This window comes from Rhizopus microsporus, assembly GCF_002708625.1.
Source record: "Rhizopus microsporus ATCC 52813 unplaced genomic scaffold scaffold_1, whole genome shotgun sequence".
NCBI lineage: Eukaryota > Fungi > Mucoromycota > Mucoromycetes > Mucorales > Rhizopodaceae > Rhizopus > Rhizopus microsporus.
This window is the reverse complement of record NW_019671916.1, coordinates 1,751,835-1,765,241: the sequence shown is the minus strand read 5'-3', so window position 1 is coordinate 1,765,241 and position 13,407 is coordinate 1,751,835. Positions and strand designations below refer to the sequence as shown.

The 13,407-nt window shown below is 38.5% G+C and overlaps 6 protein-coding genes across 6 annotated transcripts; 2 read left to right on the top strand and 4 right to left on the bottom strand.

Moving 5' to 3' along the window:
• Positions 1-993: 993 nt before the first annotated feature.
• On the top strand, positions 994-1,797 carry RHIMIDRAFT_233043 (Quino protein alcohol dehydrogenase-like protein; the record flags this gene model as incomplete). The annotated part of the gene is made up of 1 exon (XM_023607874.1): positions 994-1,797. The coding sequence occupies one exon, from the start codon at positions 994-996 to the stop codon at positions 1,795-1,797; it is 804 nt and encodes a 267-aa protein (XP_023471326.1).
• Positions 1,798-1,965: 168 nt separating this feature from the next.
• RHIMIDRAFT_233042 (uncharacterized protein) lies at positions 1,966-3,191 on the bottom strand (the record flags this gene model as incomplete). Its single annotated transcript, XM_023607873.1, has 4 exons — positions 1,966-2,427; positions 2,486-2,550; positions 2,603-2,899; positions 2,951-3,191. The coding sequence occupies 4 exons, from the start codon at positions 3,189-3,191 to the stop codon at positions 1,966-1,968; spliced, it is 1,065 nt and encodes a 354-aa protein (XP_023471325.1).
• A 1,316-nt stretch (positions 3,192-4,507) lies between these two features.
• On the bottom strand, positions 4,508-6,951 carry RHIMIDRAFT_233041 (ARM repeat-containing protein; the record flags this gene model as incomplete). The annotated part of the gene is made up of 11 exons (XM_023607872.1): positions 4,508-4,521; positions 4,576-4,828; positions 4,881-5,218; positions 5,270-5,370; positions 5,421-5,565; positions 5,615-5,729; positions 5,779-6,015; positions 6,094-6,160; positions 6,213-6,394; positions 6,459-6,610; positions 6,666-6,951. 11 exons carry the CDS (start codon positions 6,949-6,951, stop codon positions 4,508-4,510), a joined length of 1,890 nt encoding a protein of 629 aa, XP_023471324.1.
• Positions 6,952-7,284: 333 nt separating this feature from the next.
• On the top strand, positions 7,285-9,268 carry RHIMIDRAFT_233040 (uncharacterized protein; the record flags this gene model as incomplete). Its single annotated transcript, XM_023607871.1, has 4 exons — positions 7,285-8,187; positions 8,237-8,579; positions 8,637-9,056; positions 9,111-9,268. The coding sequence occupies 4 exons, from the start codon at positions 7,285-7,287 to the stop codon at positions 9,266-9,268; spliced, it is 1,824 nt and encodes a 607-aa protein (XP_023471323.1).
• Positions 9,269-9,385: 117 nt separating this feature from the next.
• On the bottom strand, positions 9,386-10,060 carry RHIMIDRAFT_233039 (uncharacterized protein; the record flags this gene model as incomplete). The annotated part of the gene is made up of 1 exon (XM_023607870.1): positions 9,386-10,060. One exon carries the CDS (start codon positions 10,058-10,060, stop codon positions 9,386-9,388), a length of 675 nt encoding a protein of 224 aa, XP_023471322.1.
• A 1,223-nt stretch (positions 10,061-11,283) lies between these two features.
• RHIMIDRAFT_9861 (uncharacterized protein) lies at positions 11,284-12,563 on the bottom strand. The gene is made up of 6 exons (XM_023615967.1): positions 12,117-12,563; positions 11,941-12,065; positions 11,819-11,894; positions 11,714-11,757; positions 11,580-11,649; positions 11,284-11,505 (listed from the first exon to the last, which is right to left on the bottom strand). Exons 1-6 carry the CDS (start codon positions 12,240-12,242, stop codon positions 11,419-11,421), a joined length of 528 nt encoding a protein of 175 aa, XP_023471321.1. The 5' UTR covers positions 12,243-12,563; the 3' UTR covers positions 11,284-11,418.
• Positions 12,564-13,407: the final 844 nt, after the last annotated feature.

The window sequence follows — 13,407 nt, the reverse complement described above, 5'->3', positions numbered from 1 at the left end:
CCATGTTTCTATCAAGCAAGCAAACAGAACACCGCTGAATATTGCTACACCTAGCTGCATTCACCTGATCCCATGGATGAACTAGCCCTAGAACAACTTCTGACCCACCTACCAGAGCCCCTATGCCTTACGGGAGATCAGCGCGATGTTCTGTCCACATGATACCTCTGCTCTTACCAAGAGCATTGATAATTTATTATCTATTGCTCAACAGCTTTACCAAACACTATACTTCGTTGATTCAGCGAAAGATGTAGAGATAACAGAATACCTCTCCAGTCTTAATCATTTACCTCGGCTGTGCGATGAAGACGGCGACGTACTATCCAACAGACAGCAAGCGTGGAATCGAAAGTTATTAATACGGGCGCCGATGTAAGGATATGGCCTCCTTTACCAATTATTCCACTACCACCTCTTCAAGAGTTAACTGTACAAGTGTTTAACCAAGTTCATCAGGCACAGATGTTCCCTAAATCATGGCAAGAATTGAAAGTGCGCTTTCTGACTAAGAAAGGTGACTTCACTAGTCTTCGTACTTAGCGACTGATATCTTTAATCAACTGTAAACCTAAGATTTACACACGCTTCATCAACGCTTGTTTACTGGGGTAATACCAAGGTTGATTAACTGATTTCAGACAGGCATGAAGCCTGTCAGATTCTATCAGTAAGAAAAAGAAAAGCGTGAATTTAAAAACCTCATATTAAAGAAAGTATTGATCTGTGTAACATGAAAGCTTAGCATCTTTGGTTGATCTGCTCCAAAGGAAATCCTACTCTGCCAACAGGGAGTATTCCGTCTTGAGCCATTTTGTTGGTGGTTTTGTACAAGTGTAGATCTTTGTGCTCAGCAGGTCAAGTTGCTGAGCACACGAGGAAATTAATAACTCCGCTTATTTGACCAATGCATGTACGATTCATTATAAAAGATTAAATCACCTTTCTTTTTCTTTTTCTTTTCTGAAATAATAAACAAATAATCAACTCAAAATGACTTTATTTACAGATAAAAAAGTCAAGGGCGATGACGAATCTGACAAGAGCTCCATTCGTTTATCTGAATCAGTGCAGTTCCAACGTGATGATATCCTGATCTGCGCTACCCATGGAAAGATATATGCTATACATAAGAGAGATGGTACTAGACTCTGGAGCTCAAAATTCCCAACGGGCGCGTCAGGTGGTATAGTCGCACTCTTTGTTACGGACTATGATAAACTGATCGCTGGTGCAAATGGTAAAACCGCCTGCTTAGATCTGATGACAGGGGAGACATTGTGGGTGAATAAGATGCCTGGATTTGGATACTCTGAGGTCTCAGTGATCAGTACACCTAGTCGATTTTTATCTCCCAGGGAAGGATTCCAAAGCGTTGAACCACCTGGATATAACGAACCATCTAACCTGGGAAGACCCATCATCCTGGCAGCCTCAAAAGGTAAAATCATGGCTATTGATAGCTACAGTGGCGAAGAGATGTGGAGATACAATTGCCCAGGCGGCTGGTACAATATACCTGTTTCGATTATAGAGCCACCCAGTTTAGAGCATGGACGACCTGAACAACTTGTATATGTCGGAGCAGGAAAGTGGGTGTACTGTTTACGAGCACAAACGGGCGAGGTCGTATGGAGCTGCAAGGTCTCAGGCGCTATGTTTGGACTGAACTACATGACACTGGCCACACCATGGAGCTCTCGGCTTGCTGCTGAAGCATATTCTGCATTTAGTCAAAACCCTAGTGCTCAAGCAAGAGACTGGGAAAGAGAACAAGAGAGGAGACGTAGATCATGATCTTATCGCGCATATAATTATTTTACTGTATATTGCTATATATAAATAAATTACTCCCTGTATAATACCTACTGTAACTATATATGTTGATAGAACGAGTATTACCAAAAGTTTATTTTATTATTCTCAATATACAAATGAAGAAGGGTAACAGTCATGTTTTAAGCTTTAGGTGTGATGAACAGATGGTGCATGAGAAGGTGGAGGAAGATGAGAGGGAGGTGGAGGCGAATGAGGGGGGTGAATAGAAGCAGGCATGTCCCCTTCTTCTTTTGCTTCTTCTTCTACCGTCGTTCCTTTCACTGCTGCTATTACATGAAGTCCAAGCTGATGAGCAGCATTGTAAAGCATTTGCCATACCAAAGAAATAAAGAATAAAACAATCGTCATGGCTAATAAGACATAGACATACTTTGTTAAAGAGTATTCTATATAATGGGAAGGGTTGCGATTGTACAGCAGTTCAGCTCCAGCAATATAGCCTGTTCTCGCTAGACAATCAACACCCAACATGACAAAATAAGCGCCTACGAACGACGTAGAAAAGAACACCAGAGGACGTGCGGAAAAAAATGTGAGGATTCCCGCTGCCAGTGCCATGCCAGCTAAAAAACAGGGTCTACCGATATACTATTTTATATTAATACATGTTGTACTATAGTTGCCATTTATAAAATGAACTACATACGTGTTCGACCACAAGGTTACTCTTCCACGTGCAAACAAAGGACGCAAGAGCAAGCCCACCAAAAGCTGACAAAAAGGATATAAACAATTGTATGAATACGTTTCGGTTTTCTTTTACCTCCAACAAGGTAAATGGTTATGTACCAGAAATGAAAATATAACGCAGCTCCTAGTACACCCAACCCTGCAGGGACCACAATCATGGTGATATGGTCATTAAGGTATCCATTTGATGGTCTACAATTGGCTAGTGCGATCCAGGTCATTGACCCGAAGGTTAATAGTCCCATGACAAACAGCATTGGTTTAAACATGCGGAAGCCCATTATACATAAAAACATACCCAAGACAATAAGAATAGCGCCTAATGCAGTCATTTGAGGTGTAATGCCACTTTCACTTCCATAGACCGTAGCTATAAAAGAATTATTCATAAGAGCAAAGGGATTGAGAATTGAATACCTACTGTACCACTCTGGTGTCAATGCGGGAATGGCCGTGGTCTGGATTTTGTTTCCATTGTCTTCATCATTACTATCCTTGCTACCTGATTGTGTTGGGGAAGCACTAGAACGAGTTGAACTGGGTGATCGACTAGTTATCGAATGATGATAATCTATAATATCATCATCCTCTGTTGGTGTTTCGCCCCTTTTCGAAATGTCAATTGTCTTTGTTGGAGTATTAATGTTTAGGGATGTAGGCATTGAGCATGCCCTGGCAATAAATATCAGGAATGTAAGGCAGAGTAGCATCCATTTTCCTTGCATCCCTCTCATTACAACAAAAGAAACGAAACCAAGAATACGAGATTAGTGAAAAGAAGCGAAAAGAAGGAGCGTTTTATACTATTATTTTATATCCATTCTCTGCTATTAACAATAACAAAACAAAGTTTGTGTTTTCTATTTTTAGGATAGAATAAAAAATAGACCAAGTTTGTGTGCTTTTGAAATAAGATGGTCTTCTTTGTTTTTTCTAGAGTTCGGCTTGTAAGCAATGAGTAGTTCCGAAAAGACATTTTAATGTCATCATTCTTTACTCATCTACAAATACCCTTCTATTACTCTTTTCTTTATTAGTCTATGGATTACAACAAGTATCTACATGACACACACTTTTTTATGCATTGTTGATATCCCTTTTGGCAATACAAACAATTTCCAAACAGTGAATTTGTGATTGGTTGATTAAGCTCTCCAGTTGGCCATATGTAAAGCGGCACGGGATAGTGAAGTTGGTCGCGTGTTTTCATAAAAGATAAATCAATAAATAGTTCAAACAGTCAATATAAGGAAGCTCTCGTGTATTCAAGCACAGTAGCTGGTGTCGATACAACAAACTATTCTTGTTCATCACAAGGACATGGTTGTAAACTATCTCTTGGGGTTTGTGATACCTCAAAGAAAAAAGGTATGGAGTTACTGAAAACAAGCATTGTTGAATACACGTATTTTGAAAGTATACTATAGCACTGTATAAGGAGACAATTTCAAGAATAATCCAAAGCACATTTGAAAAACATACGTTCAATAAAGAATTATAGAAAGGGGAAAAAACTTAGGATTTAAGGACATGTATTAATAAAAAGCATTTCAATAACTCCTCTCTTTCTTTTCTAGATTATCTATGCTTTGACCGAGGTCATGGATTCAATACAGACAAGCCTGCCTATTATAGTAAAAGTTTACTATCGTCATATATTAGTTAGAGCTGTGTAAGGTTATTGTGTCAGGAAACGTTATCATAAAGCAACTTCCATTCTACTATGCAGGATAGGTATATTAACCAAAGATAGCCTTATAGAATCCTCATTGTAGTAAGAAAAGATAGCGTTTACAACACTACTTGCCAACTACGGACAAGGTTATATCGTCAGATGACGTGTAGATAAAATTTAACCAAAACTTCACTAAGAAATGGATTCAATCTGTTTTTTAATACTTGTATATCATCGAAATGCATTATACATGTTAACTTTAATGACTTAAATATAAAGATTGAATAGTGTATTCTATTATATTTAGCAGCTTTGTACTATAATAAAGAAAAAAGCGTTATTCAATTAAATCATGTTGTAATAGGTTTTACCTGTCAAGATGGCCTTTTCTGCAAACCATTTAACATCTACATCAGAATCTTGACTTAATTGTTGCAAAATATCATTGATCTTGGTTGATACAGCTTCAGCGGTTTGAGGATTTTGCTTTAGAATAGGTGCTAATACTTCTAAAGATTTAGCCACGTTGAATCTGACATTTGGAATAGGATCATTCACAAGTTCAACCACTGTGGGTAACACATTATCTTTGATAATCTCTGGTGTAAGAGAAACAGCCATAGTCTAAAAGGGGATCATTATTTGACTGAGATGCCAATAAATCAATTCAACTTACAGTGAGAGCAAAGAGAGTAGTCATACGATAGAGATAGTTTTCATTGTGGGCCATTTCATTCACTCTTGGTAAAATGGTATTTTTTGCCCAATCATATCCAAATATTTCTACCAACTTCTTGAGGTTGGTTGTAGCTGCATCACGAATAGAAAAGACTGTATCACCCAACCAGGACAAGCACAGATCGAGTAGTTTATCATCGAAAAATCCAATGCCTAGTTGTGAAGCTAATAGAGGAATGTACTGAATAATGGCTAATCTTACTCGCCATTGTTTATCTTCTGCTAATTCCACAATGGCAGGTAGAAGTGATTGAGAGAGACTATCAACTCCAATAACTAATACATGTTAATCTCTATTCCTTTTAATTGTTTCTCTCTCTTTCTTACCTTGATTGACATCCTCTAGATTGGAGATAATATTGAGTCGTACTTCAGGGAAATCATCTTTTAATAGTTGGAGGAATAAGGGTAAAAGGTATTCAATTGTTCTATATAAAACACTTAGTATCATTTTGTATATAGCCTATGAATACTTTACTGCTCTTTTTCTAAAATAGGAGCAAATCCACTGATATTTGTTGCAACTGCTGATCTCACATGCTGATTTGTATCAATCACTAATTCTTTAAAGCATGGAATAATCTTTTCAATCACAACGTTCTTTTCAAGCAATTTTGAAAATCCTGTGTAATTGTGTTATTTTTTATATTTCACTTGTCCTTGTATTCGTACCTGATGCTTGACCAATGGCCAATATTTTGACCTCACCTTCACTATCCTTAATTAGGTTCAAGAACAGTGCCAACTTTTCCTCTATGGTGATTGCATCGCTAGTTGCTTCACATAACTAAGAACAAGTATTAATTTTGAATCAACCGCTAGGAAAGGATAGCTACCTCCGTGAAATGAGATGCTACTGCATATCTAACTCTCCATGACTTATCTTGTCCAAGTGCTTTCAATGTAGATAGTAAATATTGTCTAAATTCTTCAGGTGAAATGACTTTGGCGATCTGTACTAAATCCTCTACTGTCAATAAACGTACAGTATCCTGATCATCTGTCGTCAATCTTAGGAATAGTGGCAGAATATTATTGATGATAACTTCTGGTGTCAACTCTTTTGAAAAGTTCTATACATATATATATATATATATATATATAAATATAAATGGTTACTATGTATTATATTCAACATGTTGATATCTTACAGCAAGTGCTTTGGCAGCCGCTCTTCTAACCATAGGCGTGTCATCTTGAATAAGTGAAGCAAATGAACTATAAAAAGGAGTCAGCGCACAGAAATCTTGATTCCCATTTGATCTCTTACGTTCGTAATTCACTTTGCTGTTCAGGTGTGCATTTAGAGTATCCTACAGCATAAAGACCGCATGCAGATATACGTCCTGTGAACCATTCTGCATTTGAAAGACGCTTTAATAAAGGAAGAAAGTAGTGTGTAACTTGAAATGCATTCAGCAACTTGGCGATATTGTTGATTGAATCCACTGCCTAAATATAAACAATTTGAAGTAAATATCCAACCATAGTAGTCGCCTTTATTTCTCTCTCTTACCTTATCTCTCACAAGCACTTCTTCTACAGATGCGAGGTTTTCCAAAGGAGCCAGGATAAAATGCGCGTATTCAGGACCTCCTACATATTCGCCAAAGTTACCAAGTTCTTCAGCTACTGCTAAAAGTACTTCATCCTCATCATCAATTCCTTCTACATTACAAAGAATTAAAAAAAAAGGGCATAAAGGATAATGTTAATATATTACCGCAAAGAAAAGGAATCAGCTCATCTCGTGTTCTTTGGGGACCAAGTGCCATAGCAATGGTACTCAAGTTTCTAATAGCGTTCAAGCGTAACTGTACATCTTCGTTTTTAAGTTCATCTACTAGAACAGCTATAGGATAGAGTTCTTGTTCATCATTAGGTCTGTCACCAAAGTTGTTCTCAGGTGCTAATGTTGTTGCATTTGTTACGTTGGAAGAAGAAGAAGAGCCAAGAGACGATGTTCCTGGCTCAATGTTGTTTGTTTGTGCAGTTGGATCAAGTTCCATATTTTATGTTACTGATAGAAAAAAGAAAGAAAAGAAAAAAATAAAATAAAATGCGTGCGTGTCCAAAAATAAGCTTTTAGTCACGTGATTGATACGACGTTAATCTCTAGGGCCAGCTTGTTTGTAACAAAGCAGAATCAAAAAGCAAAGCAAGAAAGCGCTTCTCAAATCTATTGTCTTTTATGTCCTTTTTATAAGAATGTTTATATCTCTTTTGGCTGATTCTTGGACAATAATAACTTCACTCTTTCATTTCTGTCAAAATAACTAAAAAAGGTATAGCCCGGTTTTTAATGCAAGTTCGTTTCTAACCTTTTTATTTATTTATGTATTATGGAGCCAAGCCAGATACCAGAAAGCACTATTGCCAGTATCGCTCAACAACATTTGGTACATGAGACTGACGCCCAAGGCTCAGACGAGGAGGCTGCGATAAACACTTCTCCTACTTCCAATACAGACATATCTATACCCTACCATTTACCAGGTGCTGCCATTACTCACGACATTTATAATCATGTCAATACACTTGTTCAACAGAATCAGCAATTACAAAGGTCACAGTCTACAAACGAACTACGGTCAAAGTGCCGGCCCAATGAGGGGCCTGAACCGACATTCGAATACCTTGACAAGCCGGGTGGATTCAGAAGGTTCCACGTTCAGCAACAGCACTGGCTAGCACAGCAGCAACAGCAGCAAGAGCAACAAGAGCATAATCCAGCATTTCATGAATTATTTCGTCCTGACTCTGTCTGTTCGAACCGTCAAGAATACACTGTAGGTCTCCTTCAGCCAGCCGAACAGCGTCCCACTCGGCACTTTCTAGAGTACCTGGCACTCACTTCAGTCATAAATCAATTCGCAGGCGAAGATCTATCCGATTCTGAATCAGAGGAAGGCGAAATATCAGAAACAACACGACTGCTACTGCTACACCGACCAAAGAAAAAGAAAAAGACGGTAGAAGCCAAGGCGGATGTACGAAAGACAATTTTTTTGCTCTTTAAAGCATTCATTGGCAGTGGTATCTTATTTCTTCCCAAAGCCTTTTGTAATGGAGGTCTAGTCTTCTCTATTGTCTTGATGTGGTTAATGGGTGGTATATCGTTCTATTGCTTTCTACTGCTGTTAGAATGTAAAGCGCAATTCCCAGGCAGTTACGGTGATATCGGAGGACGACTCTATGGGCCTTGGATGAGAAGCATCGTGTTAGTTTCTATTGCTGTGTCACAGGTAGGTACTGTAAGGTAATAAATCAGTTGGTAAACTAATCAGGAATTAGATGGGATTCATGTGTGGTGGAACTATATTTATAGTGCAGAATGTGATTGAAGCCGTACGAGTCATCAGTCATGATACAGTTCATCTTTCTCCTCGTCTTGTCTTTATCCTACTCATGATATTGCTCACACCGCTTGTCTTGATTCGAAACATTGCGAAACTTTCGCCTACAGCGCTTATATCAGACGCTCTTATCATCGCGGGTCTTGTCGTCCTGCTTTGTTATGATGTAGCTGAGATTGTGACATCTCCAGCCCATACAGGCCCTGACATTCACTGGTTATTTAATCCTGTTAGCTATACCACCTTTATTGGCACAGCTGTCTACTCATACGAAGGAATTGGTTCGTACTTGATTGTCATTTGCGCATATGAAGAAGGCGACTAATCCAAATATGTAGGTTTGATCATACCCATTCGCGACTCTATGGAGAAACCAGAAAAGTTTCCTTTTGTACTTGCCTTTGTCATGTTTTTGGTTGCATGTACACTATGTGCCGTAGGCGCATTAGGATATATTGCGTTCGGTCAACAAGTGGAAACGGTAGCCTTACTGAATCTACCTCCGGGCATTTTGTCCAGCTCGGTTCAACTGGGATATGCAATGGCTGTCTTGCTTTCAAACGCACTCACCTTGTTTCCAACCATACGTATCATTGAACACGCTTTGTTTGGGGATTTGACAGGTAAACACAACCTATTTATCAAGTGGGAAAAAAACACGCTCCGTGTTACTGTGGTAATTGTTGGCACTCTGATTGCTTGGGTGGGTGCTAGTGATTTGGACAAGTTTGTTAGTTTAATTGGATCTGTCTGCTGCTGTAAGTTCTCATCCCTTTCTCTATATACATTCACTCACATATATCTGTGTTTAGGCCCACTAAGTTTGATATTTCCACCTCTCTTCCACTTGGGATTACCGGGTACAACAGTATGGAAACGATGGATTGATAGATTGCTCATACTATTTGGTACATCTGTCATGGTTTTTACATTCTACAGTACTTCAAAACAATGGGCGGCTCGAGGATAAAGCGAGGTCTTTATTTAAATAAAGTAAGCAATGACGCTGATACTTTCATGCGCAAGTTGGCATATAATTATAAACAATACACAAAGAGAGATAAAACGATAAAGAGAACGAGGACTCCTAGTAGGTCACAACTACCTTCTTTCTGAGCCATTTATCTTCTTCCAAACATTGATGAAGCAAAAAGTGACCGACGTCCTTTCGAGAGATTGTATAACCCGAGATACCTTCCTTTGCTCTATACTTGCCTTTCAGTCCTCCATCTGTTAAAAGGCTGGGCCTGACTAGGATCCAGCTAGGTATATGCTTGTTCTTTTCTCCTGTCACTAACTTCTCAAGCTCTAGTTTATCCATATGAGGCTCATGCAAGAGGAATCGATACATTGGGCGGAACAAATAAGGCACTTCAGACATGCCATCCAGACCTGTGGTTGACACGACCACTAATCGTTTAGGGCGGTCCTCTTCTGGTAATTTATCTACGACCTCCAAGAACACGGTCATCGTATCTCGACAGAGGTCAGGCGTTACCATGGATCTTGTCTTCATATCGAACGCACTTCCAATAGAGAATACGACTATATCTGTCTGTCTAATCGTCTGCTCAACATCTTTGTGCACCAGAGCGTCACCTTGGATAAGTGTCAGTTTAGCCTTTTGCTCATCAGTATAGTCTATCTTGCTAGGATTGCGGACGAGAAGTTTGAATTGCATATGTGGTTTAGATTCTAAGCCTTGGACTACCATAGCTTGAGAGCAGCCTTTAGATCCACCAAGAACAGCGATGCGTACCATGATTTTTGATTAAGAAAAAGAAAAAGAAAAAGATAATGTAGATCATGGTTGATGAATTCAGCGGTCATTTTATAGGCGCGGAATTGTGGCGCAAGAAACGTCATTGTTCACTTGGCTGTCCTGCCTGAGAACAAGGTCGTCTTTGATGACTACAATTAAAAAAAAGAGGAAGAATAAGCAGTGATAAATATAAAGGCTCATGCTCATCGGGAGTGTATGTATTCGTACAGATATGTGTATATATACTTGTATGTGTTTATGATAGGATCAGTGGCCAAGAAATTGTCTCGATTCATCTTGGCAACGGCCACGAAGAGTCCCAAGTTTTCACTTCTTTTAGCAATAATTGTTACACATGGTACTCAGCTTGGTTGTACCAATACTCAGCTTGGTTGTACCAATTCTCAGCTTATTTATGCCTCTCTTCACAAATGCTACTGGGAAACTACCAAGTAAGGAAACTTCTTGTCTGTTATCTATGTTTCATTACTTTCAGACAGAATTATCTCTGGTAACAGTCAAAGTCATTTTATTATTTCAAGTTGATCTGTAACAGTAACGCATTTAGGGAGCAAAAGATGACACCAAACGCTTTGGAAATTCACAAAGCTTTACCTCCTTCAGTCCAATGAGGTGATAAGAGTGAAGTAAATACCACATTTTCCAGTAAGATCAAATCGCGCTTGGCACGGTCGAGTTTAGCTTGATCAGCCAAGGACTTCATATAAATACTTCTTTGCATGTAGAAATGATCCCAGGCTCTTTGGAAAAGCGTTGATGGCAAAGTAAAATCAAGCTGGATACGACACTGGATCAAACAAGCAGCATATCGAAATAATGCATGCGCTGAGCGTGATTCTTCCATAGGCACTTGTTCAAATGCCAAATCTTGAAATAGTTGAACATAGGTTTGCAGCCATGTTGCTTCAATTTCATTCTGGGTTTCCTGCCACTAGAGAAACTAGTCAGTTATGAAAAAAAAAGGTCCCTCTTTCTACTTGCCTTATTCTGTTCTTTCTTGCATATAATGCTTATTAGACAGGCAGATAATCTAACCACGCATGTTGGATTGCCTGTGCGCAAATACATGAGGATCTCCTTGGGATCGCCCTCTAATGGTTCTAGCTGGCACAATGGTATCGGTAACTCTATCTCGATCTTTTTATACGCTATTAATGTATCCTTTTTCCTTTATATCTTGTAAAATGTCTCCTTTTCATTACCTGCTTCTCCCATAAACTGTGCTCAATAAGGTCCAACTGCAATTCAAACAATCTGATGTTGTGTAACTTTTTGACCATCTCCTATATAATAGCCAAGTGACGATCCGAGTTATGCTTGGGCTTGGCGTACAAATGTCATATCTTTTTTTTTTTTTTTTTACTTACCGCTAGCGCTGGCACTGACACATAAAGATGACTCTTAATCAATGTATTACCTTGAAGCTAAGAGGAAAAAGGAATATAAAAGAAAACAAGAATGGGATTGAGTCCTGTGGTTTTGTCATGTTGAGCCTTACCTTGTCACTATTACCGCCTATTGCCAAAGGTATGACTTCTGTCCCATAAAGAGCGTTGAACACTTTGAGCCTGTTTTTCGTTAAATGGTCAATGGACACTTATTGGAAGAGAGAGTGTTTGTTATCTAGGTTACCTTGAAACCAGTTCATCTGTTACTTGACTATTCTGTCTTATAAACTATATACATACATGACTTGATTAGTATGATGCAAGAAAGAAACAATAACCTAAAGAGTACCTTTTCTACTACTGCTTTATTATTTGCAGTAGGTACATAAAGATACATATCGACTAGTCGTTCAAATTCCAGTATTCTATGACGTATTAGTAAAATAAAAGGGAAGAAGCAGGTTATCTTACATCTGTCTTGTCTTTTGAACATCTGCCAACTCACGAAGCCAATCTTCTACAGTCGGTTCACATTGTTCTATGATAGAGTAAAGCAAATGATAAACTTCGATATCATTGAGTGCTTGGTGTAATATCTAGTTTCATGAGTACCACAACATGGGGTACTTATTCTCTCTTCACTTTACCTTTAAACTGAACGAAAAGACAGTAGGTTTATGTAAATAGTTTATACGAGGTTCAATACAGGATAGCTTGAAATGGATGTCAGTAAGTATATCGTTAGGGATCGTCTTTAGGATATATTCAAGCATAAAGCTATAACATTCTCTCTTCTTTATGTCATCTTTGCACTCATCAATTCGAGCATAGATCGTTCTGACCAAAGAATGATCATTATCACTACTATTGCTGTCATGCTCTAGTTTCCTTTTGATGTCCTATCAAAAAGATAAGATAATGCGTCATCGTCACTGTTCTCTCTTTTTATTATAAACATGATCGTACGTCAAGACTATAAAATTATTAACTTAATCATATGAACACACACAAATACACACACGCGCGCACTTAAGAGCGTTTTATGAATCTAACTTTGTCAAAGAGTAATCTAAAGATTCCATCGTACACACACACGCGTAAAATAAAGAAAGAACAAAAAATAAAAAAAATGCTGCGGCTTGTGACTATAAATACAAGGTTTCCTGTCTGTCATGGCTCTGCCAAGGGTTCAACCCTTTCTTTCTTTTTAACCCTATTTCTTGGCATGGATCAAGTAAAAACGATTACCATGACCACTGTTACTATTTCTACTATTGCCACTACCAAAGATGTTTCTTCCATTAAACCCACACTCCCACCAATCCGCTCCTTAAAACTATTGCCACCTCAAAAGGATGATGATGTTAAAGTCATGCAATGCAAACCAAAGATATTTAGGACAGTTAGTGATAATTGGACATTCATCACACCTATGGATCATCATGTCATGAAGCCACTGAAAATAGAAAAAAGAGGCAGAAAACCCAAGTCAGGTCAGTACTACTCTGTCTGGAATCCTCGGCAATGCTGATTTGCCAAGATTTCAAAATAGGGTGGCTGTCTTTTACACCTTTTTTTTTTTTATTAACTGCGCCGTGTAAATTAGTGTTGTAATCTAACTCAGAGGCGGTTGCAGATTTACTAACAAAAGGGATAGAATAAAATACAAATAAAAATGATAAAATTCATTTAAAATAAGAAAAAGTTACTCAAGAACGTCTTCCGGGGCACTGTCAGTGTATTTTCCAAATAAAACTTAAAGTGATGATTACAATTTCCCTTTCGAGCTGAGGATTCAGGCAGTAAGATACCTTGGGGAAATCCAGAGAATAAAGGACAAGTTGAATACCAGTGATTTCTAGAGTCGGCCACAGGAATCCTCGTATGACTTCTTGCCAATCCAGGAGCTTTAGTGGGCAGGAGAAAAAGAAGAGGTCA